The following is a 19,656-nucleotide window of genomic DNA, read 5'->3' as shown; positions in this document are numbered from 1 at the left end:
GACCTGGCTGGGACCTGGCTGGGACCTGGGTGGGACCTGGGTGTCACCGGGGTGGGACCTGGGTGGGACCTGGGTGGGACCTGGGTGGGACCTGTGTGTCACCTGGGTGGGACCTGGCTGGGACCTGGGTGGGACCTGGCTGGGACCTGGGTGGGACCTGGCTGGGACCTGGGTGTTCTGGATCCTCAGACCCAAAGATGCCATGAATCAGCTACCAAAGTGGCTACTGGTGACTAAAATGCAAGAAGCTAAGCTCAGGTAAAGACTGTTTTACAGATTGACATTTTCAAAAATGTTTAACCTTTTTTTTCCTTTTTTTCCCTTTTTTCTTTTTTACTCTTTTTTTGTTCTTTTTTCTTTTTCTTTTTTCTCTTTTTCTTCCTTTTTCCTTTTCTTTTTAATCTCGACATCTCAACTTTTTTCACGAAATTTTGACTTTTTTATCGACATTTCGAGTTTTTTATCGACATTTCGAGTTTTTTCTCGACATTTCAACTTTTTTATCGACATTTCTACTTTTTTCTCAAGATTGTACTTCAACATTAATCTTGACTTTTCGACTTTTTTCTCGAAATTTGGAAATTTTTCTCGACATTTTGACTTTTTTTCGACATTTTGACCTTTTTTTCGAGGTGCATAATGAAAAAAAAAAATCTTCCCCCAGTTCTAACTAATATAGAAACATGCAGCATGTGTTTCTTCATTTTAAGGCTGATACAAGACTTTTCATTTTTTGAGGCTCCAGACGGGCCACCCAAACACTTCAGAGCCGTCATGTTACACAACAGCACTTGATAAGGCCTCTCCACTCCTCCTCGCTCCCTAGAACTTGGCTCCAGTCCCAGGGGAGGCAATAACAGCATGTTAAACACAAGTCCCCCCGGGGGAAGTGATGGGGTCTGATCTGAAAGTGGTGTCATCTGTCTGCTGAGCAAGGAACTTGCTCAAGTTTGCAGATGTTGCTAGCAGAAATTCTTCTATAAAATGATGACTAGGCTGCATCTCAGATCAGAGTGGGTGCACATGCCTGGCACGTTATTCAACACTAAATTATGCATTTTCCCATAATTTAAAGCGGAATGATAATAGCAAAACAAGAATATTTAAAGTGTATTTCAAATTCTTTATTGCAGCAATATTGCTGCAGAACAAAGAAAATGCTACATTTAGTCTGGGCTACCTCACCCATCAGACATACTAGCAACAGATGTTTCTTACCCTGAAAATAAAACATAGAAATTCAAACTAATTTTATCTATACAGCTCAAAACCATCACTAAACGTGACAGTCATTTCAAGTGGAATGATACCAGTCAAACAATACATTTAAAGTGTCTTTCAAATGCTTTATTGCAGCAATATCGCTGCAGAACAAAGACAATGCTACATTTAGTGTGGGCTACCTCACCCATCAGACAATCTAGCAACAGAAAATAAAACATAGCAACAAAAATAAATAACAAAAATAAATATAACCATAAATATAAACTTGCTGGCGTCGAGCTTGAACAACTTCCTAATATCCATGGTTACTTCGTGTTAACGGAGCAGCAGAGAGCAGCGTCTTGCTGGTGCAGGAAACTGCTGGAAGCAGATCAGTGACCCTGGCTGATTTATGGCTCCGCGTTGCACCAACGCAGAGCTTACGGCGTAGGATACGCGGGGACGCGAACGTACGGTACGTCGCCGCGTAACCTACGCCGTCGATTTAACGCAGAACCATAAATGAGGCTTAACGCGCGCACACTTGTCAGTTTTCTTTTCATCTTTTCAACTGAGCATGCAAACACATAAACTGAGGGTGCAATGCTGATGCACCCTCGTAGAACCGGGCCTGGTTGGTAGCCAACCATGACTTCAGAAGTAGGCGTACCTGTGGCTGCCCAGGCCATGGTGATGCCAGCTAACTTTTGACCTGCCTGAGGCTCCAGACTCCCAACCCCTTTAGTTGAATAGAGGGAGTGACGTCACGGATGCGACTTCACAGCGGGTTACAACCACTGAGTGTCAGAAAGACTGAGTGTCAGAAAGACTGAGTGGCAGAAAGACTGAGTGGGAGAAAGACTGAGTGGCAGAAAGACTGAGTGTCAGAAAGACTGAGTGGCAGAAAGACTGAGTGTCAGAAAGACTGAGTGTCAGAAAGACTGAGTGGCAGAAAGACTGAGTGTCAGAAAGACTGAGTGTCAGAAAGACTGAGTAGCAGAAAGACTGAGTGGCAGAAAGACTGAGTAGCAGAAAGACTGAGTGTCAGAAAGACTGAGTGGCAGAAAGACTGAGTGGGAGAAAGACTGAGTGGCAGAAAGACTGAGTGGGAGAAAGACTGAGTGGCAGAAAGACTGAGTGTCAGAAAGACTGAGTGGCAGAAAGACTGAGTGTCAGAAAGACTGAGTGTCAGAAAGACTGAGTAGCAGAAAGACTGAGTGTCAGAAAGACTGAGTAGCAGAAAGACTGAGTGTCAGAAAGACTGAGTAGCAGAAAGACTGAGTGTCAGAAAGACTGAGTGGCAGAAAGACTGAGTGGGAGAAAGACTGAGTGGCAGAAAGACTGAGTGGGAGAAAGACTGAGTGGCAGAAAGACTGTGCCAAGTGTCTGTAATTTGCTCATTTAAATCTATCTCCCATTTATTTTTGTGGAAGTCCAAAGGCATCAAGTTATGAGAATATAGTATTTCGTATATATTGTGCTAATAGTTCATTTCTGACTAGTTTACAATCAAAAATTGCTGACATTTGCAGAGACGTAACGTTTTATTATTTTTTTTATTTATTAACATACAGTGCAAACGATGACAAAAGACAGCATCAGTATGTGTGTGTGTGTGTGTGCGTGCCGTGTTTGAGTGTATAATAAGGTGATGAAAATAGATACATAAATTGAGAATATTGATTCGAGAGTGAACAAATAAACAATTATCATATAGAGTGGTGTAGCATGATATCATATAAATATAGCATAATAAATATAGTAATATCCTAATATAACATAATTTGTATAAAATATTATAACATATAACCAAATTATATCACCATACTATTATATATTACAATATAATACTATAGTTTAACATGCCAAGAGATTTCATAACTTAATATAATAATATGAAACAATATATCATGATAATGCCAGAAATAATTATTAGAGTTAGAATTGGTCATTTATGTTTTGCAATGAGACGTAACTGACGTGGCTCCTCTTAGAACCCGAGCTTTGGAAAAACAAACTGGTTCTCAGCTGGTTCCTAGTTGAATGAGTTGTGAACCAGAACCAGAACTGGAACCAGAACCAGCCCTGGAACCGGTTTTGGTGGAAAAGGGGTACTAATGTGCCGTGTCCTGTCGGTGATCGTAGCAGCGACACACCTGCGTTCTGGTTAATATTCTTTATTCGATGATGAAAACTGTATTTCTGTGTTATTTTCTCCAGTTCAGACCAGAGCCGTCTCTCCATCTGTAACACGCTCACCATGTTTATCTAATTAAGATTCTGTTTGACTTTTCTCCCTAAAGCAAACAGAAACTCTCAGATAGTGTCATTATTTAAGTCTGTGATTACAGAGTTAAGATTTAAACGCTGTTCTGGACAAACACGAGAGCCTGGAACTATTTTAATGACGACAGCAGACATCATAATGGTGATGGAAACATAAGCCTTGGGTCAGATTTCTGCTGGTTCTCCAGGAAACGTTCACGTTTGGGCCAAAAACAACTATGAACCGATTTAAAACTAATATTAACCCAGAAGCCAAAAGAAAACACAATTCATGCAGAATATACGTCCATTTACAAGGAAAGTACACTCGCCTCCATTTCTAGGGTTTTGGAGCAATAAATGGAAATAAGAAATTAAATTCTTTTTAAATGAAGTAGTAAATAAGTAGATTATTAGTTATTTGTTTACTTTTTCTTAGTTTTTTTTCTTTTTTATTCATCTATTTTTTAATTTATACTGTTTAGCTTTAATACTTAATTATTACTTAAAATAATTTTCACTAATTTATTTATCATTATTTTTTTTTAATATTTTTTTTATTAACATTATTTCTTCATTACAACATGTTTGTGCATCAAGTAATACAAATTTGTGCAAAGAATACCTGCTTTATAATTTAAGAAAAAGCAAAAACAAAAGAAAAAAAATTAAAATCAACAAAATAGGAAATAAAAAATGAACAAATAAAAAATTGCATGTACATATGAGAACACATGCCAGTATATGCTTCTTATTTATCATTATTAATATTATTTTCGTTGAATTGTGTCATGTTTTGTCCTTAAATCAAGAAAAACATCCTAGTAGGTAGACTATATATTTTTCTCATTATTCTCATATTGTTATGGTGTCAAATATCCCATATATTTTAGATTGCCATAGAGAAATAATATGATACTTAATGTAAATGTGTCATTGATTCCTGTTCTACTGTGTCTTACCCCCTAATAAAAATATAAAAAAAATAAAAAATGATGAAAAATAACTAATACTAATAGACCTGCCTAAGTGTTAGGACGACATGAGGTTATAGCCTTAAAAAAGGAGCTTCTTGACGGCGGTGAGATCAGTAAACTACGGAAGAGTACCAGGGCCAGGCAGGAGAAAAATAAAAATAATATTTTAGAGGAGGAAGATTTTTTTTTCATTATGCACTTCGAGAAAAAAAGTCGAAATGTCGAGAAAAAAAGTCGAAATGTTGAGAAAAAAGTCAAATTGTCGAGAATAATGTTGAAAGGTTGAGAAAAAAAGTCAAAATTTGGACTTTATTCTTGAAATTTTACTTCAACATTAATCTCGACATTTCGACTTTTTTCTCGAAGTGCATAATGAAAACAAAAATCTTTCTCGACATTTTCCTCTCTCAAATATTTTTTCTCCTGCATGGCCCTAATACTCTTCCATGTGGTCGACGCTGCAAATATTGTCTGATGCTGAGAAGTGGCTGTTTGCAAAAGAAGAAAACTAGAAAAGTATATCTGAGGTTTGGTCAGTATATTAACACTAACACACATGTTCATATATATATAGTTCACCAGTAAGTGGAAATCACATGAATTTCCGGATCTTATGAGGAGTTTCTGTTAAAAGAAAGAAGAAAAAAGGAGAGCTGCATGTGAAACTGTTCAGTAACTTCAGCTGATTTCTAAATATTACAAATGCATTTCCCCAAATTGCCGCATTACTTTGTAACAGATAGATAAAAAACATCTTTCTCTACCCAGACCTGTCAAGTCTCCCGTTTTGACCGGGAAAGTACCGTATTTTCTGTATTAGTATTTTCCCGTAAATTTCCTTTTTTATAATATAGTCATTTTTAAACTGCAAAACTGAATTGTCACTAACTTCGCGAGAACTGCAGTACTGCTGTAGCCTGGTTCTCACAAGGTTAGCGGCGACAACGGGAACAAACTCCGAACAACAAATCAGAGATGTACGGAAGAGTATTAGGGCCAGGGAGGAGAAAAATAAAAATAATATTTTAGAGGAGGAAGATTTTTTTTTATTGTGCACTTCGAGAAAAAAGTCAAAATTTCGAGAAAAAATTTGAAATGTCGAGTTTAATGTTGAAGTAGAATTTTGAGAAAAAAGTCGAAATGTTGAGAAAAAAGTCAAAATGTCGAGATTAATGTTGAAGTAGAATTTCGAGAAAAAAGTCGAAAATTCGACTTTATTCTTGAAATTGTACTATAATCTCGACATTTCGACTTATTTCTCAACATTCCGACTTTTTTCTCGACATTTCGTGTGTAATGAAAAATAAATCTTCCTCCTCTAAAATATCATTTTTATTTTTCTCCTGCCTGGCCCTGATACTCTTCCGTAGAGATGGATGGATGTAACGAGAGAGAAAACATTTCTGCCAGAAAAGTGAAGACTTCTTGTTAATATCTCTAAAAATGGGATATTAAACTTACTTTCCTAAAGAGGAGCAGGACGGGGAACAGTTGTTTTTCAGTTGCATTTCAGTGTCAACAAAGGTAGAACTATCAGATTCTGAACACATAATTGTAGTTTGTAAGTGGTTGACAGGTAGATATTTTAGATTTCTTGTAAACTTCTTAAAATGTAAGATACTGGACCTCGGTTGGGCTGGTGGCGGAAGATTTCCCTTATTTTCACATCCAGAACTTGACAGGTACGTCTGTTTCTCCCTTTTAGATTGAGCCACACCTTCATGTTGGACATGTTGATGCGTTTCTCCTGAGTTTCCCATAATTCCACAGCTCAGCAGAAGCTGGAAGGTCCTATAGATCCTAACGGCTGCAGCTGGGACCATTCTGCCCTCTGGTGGACGAAATATGTAGTGCAGTTCCCAGCATCTATATATATAAAAGCTGAACTGAATAAAATGATAAAAAAAATATTTGACCAAGTCTTTAACTACTTAATTCTCATCAAATTGTTCCATAGAGGATATACTTCACTAATATGAACCTACTTATTATTAATTATTACAATCTTATATCAAGTTTTATCATACTATTAATAAAAGAAAATCCAAAGTAAAACATGTCACAGACGCCTCCCACTCGCCTCCTCTAATCGTTTTGCGTGCGTTTGTGCGTTTTTTCGTGCATTTTTTCGTGCGTTTTGCGTGCGTTTTTTCGTGCGTTCGTTCTTTCGTGCGTTTTCGAAATTTCCACTTTTTTCTCAAAATTTCACCTTTTTTCTCAAAGTTTTGACTTTTCTCAACATTTTGACTTTTTTCCTCATGTCCTCATGTCATCATGTCCTACTGTGATACTTGGTGATACCTGGTGATACCTGGTGATACCTGTGATACCTGTGATACTTGGTGATACCTGGTGATACCTGTGATACTTGGTGATACTTGGTGATACTTGGTGATACCTGGTGATACCTGGTGATACCTGGTGATACCTGTGATACCTGGTGATACCTGGTGATACCTGGTGATACCTGTGATACTTGGTGATACTTGGTGATACTTGGTGATACCTGGTGATACCTGTGATACTTGTGATACTTGGTGATACCTGGTGATACTTGGTGATACTTGTGATACTTGGTGATACCTGGTGATACCTGGTGATACTTGGTGATACCTGGTGATACTTGGTGATACCTGGTGATACTTGGTGATACCTGGTGATACCTGGTGATACTTGGTGATACCTGGTGATACCTGGTGATACCTGTGATACCTGTGATACCTGGTGATACCTGGTGATACCTGGTGATACCTGGTGATACCTGGTGATACCTGGTGATACCTGGTGATACCTGTGATACCTGGTGATACCTGGTGATACCTGGTGATACCTGGTGATACCTGGTGATACCTGGTGATACCTGTGATACCTGGTGATACCTGGTGATACCTGGTGATACCTGTGATACCTGTGATACCTGTGATACCTGGTGATACCTGGTGATACCTGGTGATACCTGGTGATACCTGGTGATACCTGGTGATACCTGTGATACCTGGTGATACCTGGTGATACCTGGTGATACCTGGTGATACCTGGTGATACCTGTGATACCTGGTGATACCTGGTGATACCTGGTGATACCTGGTGATACCTGGTGATACCTGTGATACCTGGTGATACCTGGTGATACCTGTGATACCTGGTGATACCTGGTGATACCTGGTGATACCTGGTGATACCTGTGATACTTGGTGATACCTGGTGATACCTGGTGATACCTGGTGATACTTTAGATACCTGTGATACTTTAGTTACCTGTGATACCTGGTGATACCTGGTGATACTTGTGACAGTGTTTGATGTGTAAGCAAGAATTTGCTTACCATTCAGCAACGACAACCATGGGAAACCATTTGGCGAGGGTAAGCAAGGAGCTGCTCAGCCTATAAACTATTTAAAATGCTTAAAACAATGTTCATATTACTGTTGCATGCACTGTATGTTCACATGATTTACACAGCACTTGGGAAAAAGCCAAATTGATACGGGGGGGGGGTACTTAAAAAACGAGCCGTCGATGCGTCGCATTAAAATCCCCGACTGGAGTCGACCAGCTAAATCCTGCGTCGGGGACAGCCCTAGAGAGATTACATTCACACATGGGCCGTTTATCCCAACAGAGCTGGCCAACAGAGTCGGCCGAGTCAGGCGGGATGGGAGTGATGGGAGTGATGGGCGTCCGGCCGTGACAAGCGTCATCGATCGATCGGGCGATTGACCCACCAGCAGGTCTGGGAGAGTGAGAGCAAACAAAACATCTGGTTCTTTATAGATAAATGTGTACTGATCTACTTCCTGGGCAAAGTAGTGGCAAACAGATGAATTATGTGTATATTCTCCATGACGGTTTTGGACACTACCTTGGAACCGGTTCTTCTGGCCCAGGGAGTCAGTTCTTTGTCAGTGGGAACAGAAATCCCAGTTCCAAACTCAGAACTGGCCCAAAACCAGAACCAGAACCAGAACCAAAACCAGAACCAGCCTGGAACCAGTTTGGTGGAAAAGGGGGTATCTGAGGACCCTAGTTCCCTAGAAACAAGCGTCTCCCCTGCAGCTCAGGTCGCTCTGATGCTAGTACCCCGAGAGCCGTTGATTGACGTCTTGCGCGTGTTATTGAACCTTGATCGGTCGTTTGTTTGCATTCCCGACCACTTTAAACTGTTTTTAACCACTTTCATGCTCTCGTGTGTCGGTGACTGCGTTTCCATGCATCAATAACCCTTTTAAAACCCGAATATTGGCAATAACCCGAATTTTGACTGCATGTAAACCTAGTCAGTGTTTCGCCCACTTGAGCAGATGTGATGCGTGACACACTTTTCCAAGCGCTTTACTGGCAGCTCCGGGCTACAGATGGTTCTATCAGAGCAGACAGCAGGAGACGGATCAATACGGTCCCCTGGATGTCACTTTGATCCGGTTCCACGACCCGAGACCCGAGTCTGCTGCTCGTTTATCTGCCAGTCCGGCTGGAGACCCGTCCACCTCACTCAGACAGACATTTGGTGCCAATCCCAATACACCCCCTACTTTCTACCACTAGTCCTAAAAATGAGTAGGGTCCTTGTAATGTTCCCTAGGGATTGTGACACCACTTGCTCCGTCACTGCGTGGTTTACGTTCGGGTACGTAAGCGACTGCGTAGTTACGTTTGCACAAACGTCACACCATATCAGGAAGCCCAGAGCTAAAAGCTGTTTTAATTTCAGCTGTAGCGCTGTTAATATGCCACTTTATTAAGTTTTAATATTTTTTCATGCGTAAAAGTAACCGTTAAGATCCCCAACCTGCGCTCAGTTTATCCAAATAACGCCTGGTAAGAAATTTGATCCAACGTTTTTGGGATGAGAAGAGCCGTCGGCGATTTATGGTTCCGCGTTAAATCGACGCAGAGCCTACGGCGTAGGGTACGGCGTAAGGCGCGCGTCGCCGCGTAACCTACGCCGTAGGCTCTGCGTTGGTGTAACGCGGAACCATAAATCAGCCTTTATTCTGGCGAGGTTTGAAAAAGACTTCGCAACAACGAGCAAGCGAGTGATAATGTACATTCACTGAGTGAATATTATGAAAGTAAAATATATATTTCTCCCTAGAAATGTAATCAAAACGCATTTTTATGCAGAAACTAACTCAAAATATTGATTTTATTCACTAAAAAATAAGAAACGCCATGTTTTTTTGTTTGATTCAGTCTGCAAATGATGACGTAAAGCATTCTGGGAAATTTTCTCTGGCCCTGCAGTTAAACTCGTGACGAGTCTTTGGTCGCGGGAAATGTTGCAGGCGACGACCTCATGAAGTGTCATGAAATTAAAACCGTCATCACGACAAAATATACACATTGTAGAAGCTAAGCCAGCGCTTTAAGCCACTGAGGTGCATTTCGACGGAAGAACCTTTTTGACGCGCTTACTTTTCATATGCCAGGTGCATGATGAATGAATGTCCGCTTAAACTTTCTTTGCGATGCACAATATACATTTATTTGACACTCACATAATCCAGTTTGCAATTTACAGACATACACCAGCCCGGTACGGCATGACAATCTGTGCGTACGTGCGTGCTTGCGGTCAAAAACTGTTTCCTCCTGCCAGTCGGAAACACACCTGGTGAGCAACAAAGGCTCACGGACTAAATAGGTTTCACCGTCACACTGAAGCCAATCAGCACCTTGTAATCTGCTCTTACACACATAATTCATCCATTCACCACTACTTTTGCCCAGGAAGTAGATCCGTACGGTCCTGCAGGAACCAGTAAACACAGATGTTTTGTTTGCTCTCACTCTCCCAGACCTGCTGGTGGGTCAATCGCCCGATCGATGGATGACGCCCATCACGCCCGTCACGCCCGTCACGCCTGACTCGTCCGGCTGCAGGATGAGAGGAGCCAGAGCTCCGGACGCAGCAGGACGGACAGACGGACCATGACGAGCCCGGCCGCCTGCACCAACGCGGGGATGCTGGTTCTGGTTCTGGTTCTGGCCGTGTGGCTCCGGCTGGCGGCTGCAGGTGAGACTCGCCGACGGGCTTTACGTCTTTACCTGCATCAATAACGAGGCTGGTTCTGTTGGGAGGAACTGCAGAGGAGGGAAACGTGTGGCAGTATAACTAAACTAAATAAATAAACGAAATAAATAAGGACCTTAATTATTCTTTGTTAAGACGGTACATGTCTTCAGGTTTTAACATTTGATATTTTTCAGTGCACTGTCGTGAGTAAAGTATCCGTTCAAGAAGGCGCCATCCCATCATACAGGTGTAATAAGAAGCTAAAAACTACCCTTTGTCTCATTGTTGCATCCAACAAATTGCTGTGTGGACGGATGGTATAGCAGCGACCTGACAGCATCAAAGTGAAAGCACACAGTGTACGAGTTTGAAAAGCAGTCTTATTTTTCCACATCCAAAATCAAATTTACATTTTTTTGTATTGTTTTTGTATTTTTTATTTGTATTTATTCATTTATTTATTTATTTATTTATTTTTTTTGTATTGTTTTTGTATTTTTTATCTTTATTTATTCATTTATTTATTTATTTTTCATTTTTTTGTATTGTTTTTGTATTTATTATCTTTATTTATATTTTTCTTTTCATTTTTTTAATTAGTTTTTGTATTGTTTTTGTATTGTTTTTGTTTTATTATTCATTTACTTATTTATTTATTTATTTATTTATTTCCTTTTTTCCTTTTTTAATTAGTTTTTGTATTGTTTTTGTATTTTTTATTTATCTTTTTTATTTTTTTTATTTTTTTAATTAGTTTTTGTATTTTTTTGTTTTATTTATTCTTTCTTTTTGTATTTTTCTTTTTTTTCATTTTTTCTTTTTTTTTGTACCAGCAATAACATGCCAGAAGCCTATAAACCAATTTTCTCATTATTGTATCAAAGTTATTTTGTTTTTTTTCTATTTTAAACATATAAATGAGGGGGATTTTTTTTAAATTTAATTTAAGTTCAATACCTCAAAAACCATTTAGTCCCAATCATCCTGAACGTCCTTGAACGTTTACTTTGAAAGTAAATGCACGGATAAGAAATAAATCAAACATGCCATGGAAACAACATTTTGTGAGACAGAATTTACAGAAACTGTGATTTAAATCAGGTTAGGAGATAAAAGAGCTTAAACACACTGAACGGACAGTAATGTTGGTAAAACTGCATTAAAATACAAAATAAACTGGGCATTTTATCTAGTTTTATGAAACGAACTTTAAAGGTATAACTATTTACTTTTGCTGCTCTCAGGTGTGCAGATATTACAGATATGACACCTGAGCCTCAAAATAAGACTCAAAATAAATAATTTAACGAAGACTAAATAAGGCTGACACCTTCACTGAATCCCCAAACCTGCAAAAAAACCTTCTTTTTAATTTCCCGACACTTTAAAACCACAACTTTATCCACTGTTTGTGAGTGATTCTGGTCTTTGGGACTTTATTTGGGGAATGCCGGCAGATGGACGAGTTTCAGGCGTTTATCGGAGACCAGAAAGAGGAAATCTCTCCATGCAGTTGTGTGTCAGTTCAGTCAGGCGCAGGATTTAATTTAATTAAACTTGACCCACAATCCTCCAGCGTGGGGGATCAATGGCATGGATTCTGACGCCCTAATTAAAGCTGCCCTGGATACTCCGGCGTGGCTGACAGTCAGAGCCGGAGCCCAAGGCTTAAGCCGGGGAACTTTAGTACGCCCTAGTGGCTCCTTGGAGCTTTTTTTCTTTCCTTTTTTTCTCTTTTTTCTTCTTTTTTCTCTTTTTTTCTTCCTTTTTCTTTTCCTTTTTAATCTCGACATTTTGACTAAGTCTCTGGAAATTTTGACTACTTTCTCAACATTTCGACTTTTTTCTCAAGATTTCCACTTTTTTCTCGACATTTTGACTTTTTTCTTGACATTTCAACATTAATCTCGGCATTTCGATTTTTTTCTCGACATTTCGACTTTTTTCTCGAGATTTCCACTTTTTTCTTGAAATTTCAACTTCTTTCTCAACATTTTGACTTGTTTCTCAAAGTGCATAATGAAAAAAATAAATCTTCCCCCAGTTATAACTAATATAGAAAAATGCAGCATGTGTTGTCTTCATTCTAAGGCTGATGTATACAAGACTTTTCATTTTTTGCAGCTCCAGACATATTTGTTTTTTGTGTTTTTGGTCCAATATGGCGACTCCTGGCATAAGCGAACCTAGTGACCACTAGGGGGCACCCAAGAGTAAAAAATAAATAAAATAAAAAATATATATATTTTTTTATATATGTTAGTGATGATTCATACATTATCAAACGTATGTTATTATATGTTAGAAGATTTTTCTGCAAGTTTCTTAATCTGTTTTCTGCTTCCATACGGAAAAGTATCAGGGCCATGCAGGGAAGATTTTTTTTTATGATGCACTTCGAGAAAAAAGTCAAGATGTCGAGAAAAAATTTCAAATGTATTTACGAAATTGTATTTCAACATTAATCTCGTCATTTCGACTTTTTTCTCGAAATTGTATTTCAGTATTGTTCTTGAAATTTCGGCTTTATTCACGAAATTTCAACTTTATTTTCGAAATTGTATTTCTGTTTAATATTTTTTTATTGATGCAAAAGTAACAAAGGCACTTACATACGCCAGGGCACATTGGTGACAGCAATGAACATGGTTGTATGCATCAGAAAATTTCAATTTACATATTTTTTTAAGAACAAATAACGATAATACAAAACAAGACTAGATAAACAATATAATAAAATAGACATAGTCTGTATGAAATAATTAACTGGGCATATAAACATAAGGATAGACAAAAAGTAAAGATCTTAAAAAAAAAAAAAGAAAACCCAGGTAAAAAATTAAAAAATAAAAATGAATAAATAAAAAGGGTGTGTGGGGGGTTACGTTGTTGCAAAAAAGTCCATAAACGGTTGCCATTTATTATAGAATTTGTTCAAGTTTCCCCTTCTTGAGTATCTAATTTTTTCTACTTTTAAAAGGGACATAACCTTCTTAATCCACTGTGTACTGGAAGGAGCTGTCGTGGATTTCCAGTTAAGAAGGAGGTGGCGTTTAGCAATCACGGAGGTGAAAGCCATTACTTCCAATTCCTTAGTAGAATATCGGGTGTACTCCTCAGGAAGACCAAAAATGCCAATGTGTGGTGAGGCGACAATAGTTTTTGAAAATACCTTGGACATGGTGTCGAAGTAAACTTGCCAAAAATTTGTCAGGACTGGACAAGAGAAAAACATATGCGTAAGATTACAAGGTGAGCCTGCACATCTGTCGCAAACATCTACCATATTTGGGAAAATTCTTGCCAGCCTTGCCTTTGAATAATGACATCTAAATACAACTTTAAATTGTATCAAGGTCAAACGGGCACAAATGGACGTCTTGTGAATGAACTTCAGTGCAGCTTCCCACCAATATTGATCAAAAGCTAATCCTAGTTCACGCTCCCAAGTCTCTTTTGTGCTAGTGGTCAAATCACCATCATATGACTGAATTGAACTATACATTTTTTAAATTAAAGACCTTTGTAAAGGATTAAATTGCAAAAGGTCACCCCATGGCTGCTCAGGTGGAAGGTGAGGGAAGTTAGTGAACAGGGATTTGGCACAGTTCCTCCCAGCTATAAGGGGAAAGAAATTTTCAGAGTAAAGAGATTTAAAAGATCTGGCTATGTTAACCCCAAGATACCTAAACCCTGAAGGGCTCGATTTAAAAGGAATGTCAGACTGGGAGAGTTGCATTGCTAGTTTATTGACAGGGTAACATTCACTCTTGGCAACGTTAACCTTATACCCTGAGAACCGGCCAAATCTACGAAAAATTAAACAATGGCGGGGCACGCTCTCACGGGATTTGTGACATATAGCAAGAAGTCATCGGCAGATAATGATAATTTGAGTTCTGTATGAGTCCTGATGAAGCCATTAAAAGTGGGAGAGGTCCTCAAATAAATAGACAGGGGCTCTATTGCGAGCGCAAACAAGAGGGGAGACAGGGGGCAGCCCTGTCTACAACCTCTATTTAAGAAAAAATAGCCAGGTTTAATGTTATTAGTGGTGATACTGGCACAGGGGAGTGTATACAGGAAACATATCCATGATATAAAAATTTCACCAAATCCGAATTTGGCTAAAACTGCAAAGAGATAACTCCACTCAACTCGATCGAATGCCTTTTCGGCGTCAACTGATATCAATACTTCAGGAGTAACTGTTGTTTCCTTTGAGTAGATTACATTTAACAGAGTACGTACATTATAAAAAAGCTGACGCCCCTTTATAAAGCCAGTCTGTTCCTCAGAAATGATTGTTGGAAGAACTCTTTCAAGTGGGCGAGCCAAGGCCTTTGCAAGAATCTTTGTATCTACATTCATTAAAGAGATAGGTCTATAGGAGGTACAAAGATCAGGATCCTTGTCCTTCTTTAAAAGAACACTAATAGAGGCTTGTCTCAATGTAGAAGGGAGCGAACCGAGTGACAGAGACTCGGCATAAACAGAATAAAGTAATGGAATAAGTTTAGCATGAAATGCTTTAAAAAATTCGACAGGAAATCCGTCGGGCCCCGGAGCTTTATTATTCTGCATGTTTTGTAGAGCTGAATTTAGTTCTTGAATATGAAATTGTATTTCAACATTAATCTTCACATTTCGACTTTATTCTCAAAATTTCCACTTTATTCACGAAATTTCAACTTTATTTTCAAAATTGTATTTCAACATTAATCTGGACATTTCGATTTTTTTCGCAAAATTGCGACTTTATTTTCGAAATTGTATTTCAACATTATTCTCGACATTTCAACTTTTTTCTCGAAATTTAGACTTTTTTTCTCAAAATTATATTTCAACATTAATCTCGACATTTCAACTTTTTTCACGAAATTTCAACTTTATTCACAAAATTTTGACTTTTTTCTCGAAATTGTACTTCAACATTATTCTCGACATTTCGACTTTTTTCTCGAAATTTAGACTTTTTTTCTCAAAATTATATTTCAACATTAATCTCGACATTTCGACTTTATTCACGAAATTTCAACTTTATTTTCAAAATTGTATTTCAACATTAATCTGGACATTTCGATTTTTTTCGAGACATTTCGACTTTTTCGAGGCAAAATGTAAGTTTATCCACCACTGTATTGTGGCCTCAGGGAGCAACCAATATCTTGTGAGGCTTTTTTAGCGGCAGTTATCAAAATACCAACTAGATATTGATCGGAGTGAAGGTTTGATCCTGACCCGACTCTGTTCCTGCAGGGACGCTGAAGGCGGAGCAGGACGGCGACGCTGACACCATCAGCCACGGCCCGGCACTGGTGCAACGCCTGGAGCTGCTGCTGCTCCAGGGCAACGGCAGCGACGTGACGCTGCGGGTGGAGACGCCCAGCGCCGACGAGGTGAAGCTGATCCCGGCGCACTCGCTGGTGCTGGCGCTGCAGAGCCCCGTGCTGGAGGAGCTGCTGCGCCGCCGCAACGGCAGCACGCTGCTGCTGCGCGAGAGCCAAGACTGCGCCGCCGTGTTCGAGCAGTTCGTCAGGTAGGAGGGGGAACCGCGGAGGCGCTCTGGTGGCCAGGAGCTATAACGCAGCTGATGGACCGTTGAGTACGGAAGAGTATTAGGGCCATAAAGGAGAAAAAATATTTTAGAGGGGAAGATTTTTTTTATGATGCACTTCAAGAAAAAAGTCGAAATTTCGAGAATAATGTTGAAATACAATTTTGAGAAAAAAGTTGAAATGTCGAGATTAATATTGAAATACAATTTCAAGAATGAAGTCGAAATTTCACCTTTTTTCTCAACATTTTAACTTTATTCACGAAATTTCGACTTTTTTGTCATCATTTCGACTTTTTTCTTGAAATTGTACTTCAAAATTAATCTCAAAATTTTGAGAATAAAGTTGAAATACATTTAAACTTTTTTTCTCGAAATTGTACTTCAACATCAATCTCGAAATTTTGACTTTTTTCTCGAAGTGCATAATGAAAAAGGAAAGGAATAGAATGAAGTTTGAATAGAATTACAGGAAGTGTAAACCCTATCACAATAAAGGTGAAAAGTGGTCAAGAATTCTAAGATAAGGTCATTTCAGGCAGGTTGATATTGATATTATTATTGATTATTATTGTTTTGTATACACTACTGTTTCATGTTCAAAATAACATTTCAATTCAATTCAATTTAATTCATTGTAGAGGTTCTGAACCGTATTTCCCCCTTCTCTCTGCAGGTATCTCTACTGCGGGGAGATCTCCCTGCAGCTGGACGAGGCGACTCCCCTGAACAAACTAGCTGTTAAGTACCAGGTCCTGACGCTCCAGCAGGGCATCACCCTCTACATGACCCAGAACCTGGCGCGGGACTCGCGGCTGGGCCACGTGGCCGGCTGGTACGAGTACGCGCTGCAGGCGGGCGACGACGTGCTGCGCGACAGCTGCCTGCAGTTCCTGGCGTGGAACCTGTCGTCGGTGCTGCGCAGCGGCGAGTGGCCGGCGGTCAGCGGCCGGCTACTGATGACCCTGATGACCCGGTCCGACCTGGTCCTGCAGAGCGAGGCCGAGCTCTTCGCCGCGCTGGAGCGCTGGATCGTCCACAACGAGCCGGACGGCCTGACGGCGGAGAACGCGCTGAGGGCGGTGCGCTACGCCATGATGCCGCCGCGGGAGCTGTTCCGCCTGCAGACGCAGTCGCCCGTGCTGGCGCGGTACCGCGAATCGGTGCGCGACCTGCTCTTCCTGTCCTACCAGTTCCACTCGGCGTCGCCGCTGCAGATGGCCAAGTATTTTGACGTGAACTGCAGCTTGTTTGTGCCGCGGAACTACCTGGCGCCGTCGTGGGGGTCGCCCTGGGTGATTAGCAACCCGACGCGGGACGACCGCAGCACCAGTTTCCAGACGCAGCTGGGGCCGAGCGGCCACGACGCCAGCAAGCGCGTCACCTGGAACGCCTTGTTCTCGCCGCGATGGCTGCCGTTGAGCATGAGGCCCATGTACAGCGAGACGGGCTCCATGCAGCCCACCCGGGTGGACGGCGGCCGCCCCCGCGTCATCGTCACGCCGGCCACGTCCAGCGCAGACTTCGCCGGCGTGAACTTCCAGAAGACGGTGCTGGTCATGGCGCAGCAGCAGGGGAAGCTGGTGGTGAGAAACATCTACGACTTCCACCAGAGCAGCGAGGAGAGCAGCGACTTCCTGGCCCAGGCCGAGCTGCACCGCCGGACGTCCGAGTACCTCGTCGACGGCTCGCTCATCCTCCACGTGGTGGTGAAACCGCTGTACCAAACCCTCGTCACCGCCAAGAACTGACCCCAACCAACCGAGAACTGACCCCAACCAAGAACTGACCCCGACCAAGAACTGACCCCAATCAGACCTCCACATCTGGATCCACAACCACAGTCACGTTGGGACGGAAGAGTACCAGGGGCATGCAGGAGAAAAAATATTTGAGAGGGCAAAATGTCGAAAAAACAATCGAAATTTCGCAAAAAAAGTCGAAATTTCGAGATTAATGTTGAAATACAATTTCGATAAAAAAGTCGCAATTTCGTGAAAAAAGTCGAAATTTCGCGAAAAAAGTCGAAGTTTCAAGATTAATGTTGAAATTTCGTGAAAAAAGTCGAGATTTCAAGAAAAAGTTGAAATTTCGCGAATAAAGTCGAAATTTCGATATTAATGTTGAAATACAATTTCGCGAAAAAAGTTGAAATTTCGAGATTAATGTTGAAATACAATTTCGAGAAAAAAGTTGAAATTTCGCGAATAAAGTCGAAATTTCGAGATTAAGGTTGAAATACAATTTCGCGAAAAAAGTTGAAATTTCGCGAAAAAAGTCGAATTTTCGAGAAAAAAGTCGAAATTTCAAGATAAAAGTTTAAATTTCGCGAAAAAAGTCGAAGTTTCAAGATTAATGTTGAAATTTCGCGAAAAAAGTCGAGATTTCAAGAAAAAAGTTGAAACTTTGCAAATAAAGTCGAAATTTCGATATTAATGTTGAAATACAATTTCGCGAAAAAAGTCTAAATTTCGCGAAAAAAGTCTAAATTTCGAGGAAAAAGACGAAATTTCGAGATTAATGTTGAAATACAATTTTGCGATAAACGAAATTTTGTGAAAAAAGTCAAAATTTCGAGATTGATGTTGAAATACAATTTCGCGAAAAAAGTTGAAATTTCGAGATTAATGTTGAAATACAATTTCGAGAAAAAAGTTGAAATTTCGCGAATAAAGTCGAAATTTCGAGATTAAGGTTGAAATACAATTTCGCGAAAAAAGTTGAAACTTTGCAAATAAAGTCGAAATTTCGATATTAATGTTGAAATACAATTTCGCGAAAAAAGTCTAAATTTCGCGAAAAAAGTCTAAATTTCGAGGAAAAAGACGAAATTTCGAGATTAATGTTGAAATACAATTTTGCGATAAACGAAATTTTGTGAAAAAAGTCAAAATTTCGAGATTGATGTTGAAATACAATTTCGCGAAAAAAGCCAAAATTTCGCGAAAAAAGTCAAAATTTCGAGATTAATGTTGAAATACAAATTTGCGAAAAAAGTCAAAATTTCGCGAAAAAAGTCAAAATTTCGAGAAAAAAGTTTAAATTTCGAGAAAAAAGTTTAAATTTTGAGAAAAAAGTTGAATTTTCGTGATTAATGTTGAAATACAATTTCGCGAAAAAAGTCGAAATTTTGCGAAAAAGTCGAAATTTCAAGATTAATGTCGAAATTTCGAGAATAAAGTCGAAATTTCAAGATTAATGTTGAAATACAATTTTGAGAAAAAAGTCGAAATTTCGCGAAAAATGTTGAAATACAATTGTACTTCCACATTATTCTCAACATTTCGACTTTTTTCTCAATATTTCGACTTTTTTCTCGACATTTCGACTGTTTTCTGCAACTCTACCTCTACCATGATTCTCTGGCTGCCGCTCAGCATGAAAAAAGTCGAAATGTCGAGAAAAAAGTTGAAATGTCGAAATTAACGTTGAAAAACTATTTCGTGAATAAAGTCGAAATTTAGAGAATAAAGTTGAAATACATTTAGACTTTTTTCTCGAAATTGTACTTCAACATTATTCTCAACCTTTCGACTTTTTTCTCAATATTTCGACTTTTTTCTCGACATTTCGACTTTTTTCTCTAAATTTAACTTCATTATTCTCAACATTTCGACTTTTTATCGACATTTCGACT

At 39.5% G+C, this 19,656-nt stretch overlaps 1 protein-coding gene across 1 annotated transcript; it reads left to right on the top strand.

Annotated features, from left to right (window-relative positions):
• The first annotated feature begins 10,306 nt into the window (after positions 1–10,306).
• LOC133418993 (BTB/POZ domain-containing protein 17-like) lies at positions 10,307–17,951 on the top strand. Its single transcript, XM_061707968.1, has 3 exons — positions 10,307–10,462; positions 15,722–16,001; positions 16,696–17,951. The coding sequence occupies exons 1-3, from the start codon at positions 10,378–10,380 to the stop codon at positions 17,768–17,770; spliced, it is 1,440 nt and encodes a 479-aa protein (XP_061563952.1). The 5' UTR covers positions 10,307–10,377; the 3' UTR covers positions 17,771–17,951.
• Positions 17,952–19,656: the final 1,705 nt, after the last annotated feature.

Source organism: Cololabis saira, chromosome 19 (genome assembly GCF_033807715.1).
Source record: "Cololabis saira isolate AMF1-May2022 chromosome 19, fColSai1.1, whole genome shotgun sequence".
Lineage (NCBI taxonomy): Eukaryota > Metazoa > Chordata > Actinopteri > Beloniformes > Belonidae > Cololabis > Cololabis saira.
This window is presented reverse-complemented; position numbering and strand designations above follow the sequence as displayed.

Coding starts and splice junctions, on each gene's coding strand:
- LOC133418993 (XM_061707968.1), top strand. CDS start 10,378: ATGACGAGCCCGGCCGCCTGCACCAACGCGGGGATGCTGGTTCTGGTT. Junction 10,463..15,721: donor GCTCCGGCTGGCGGCTGCAG/GTGAGACTCGCC, acceptor CTGTTCCTGCAG/GGACGCTGAAGGCGGAGCAG. Junction 16,002..16,695: donor GTGTTCGAGCAGTTCGTCAG/GTAGGAGGGGGA, acceptor TTCTCTCTGCAG/GTATCTCTACTGCGGGGAGA.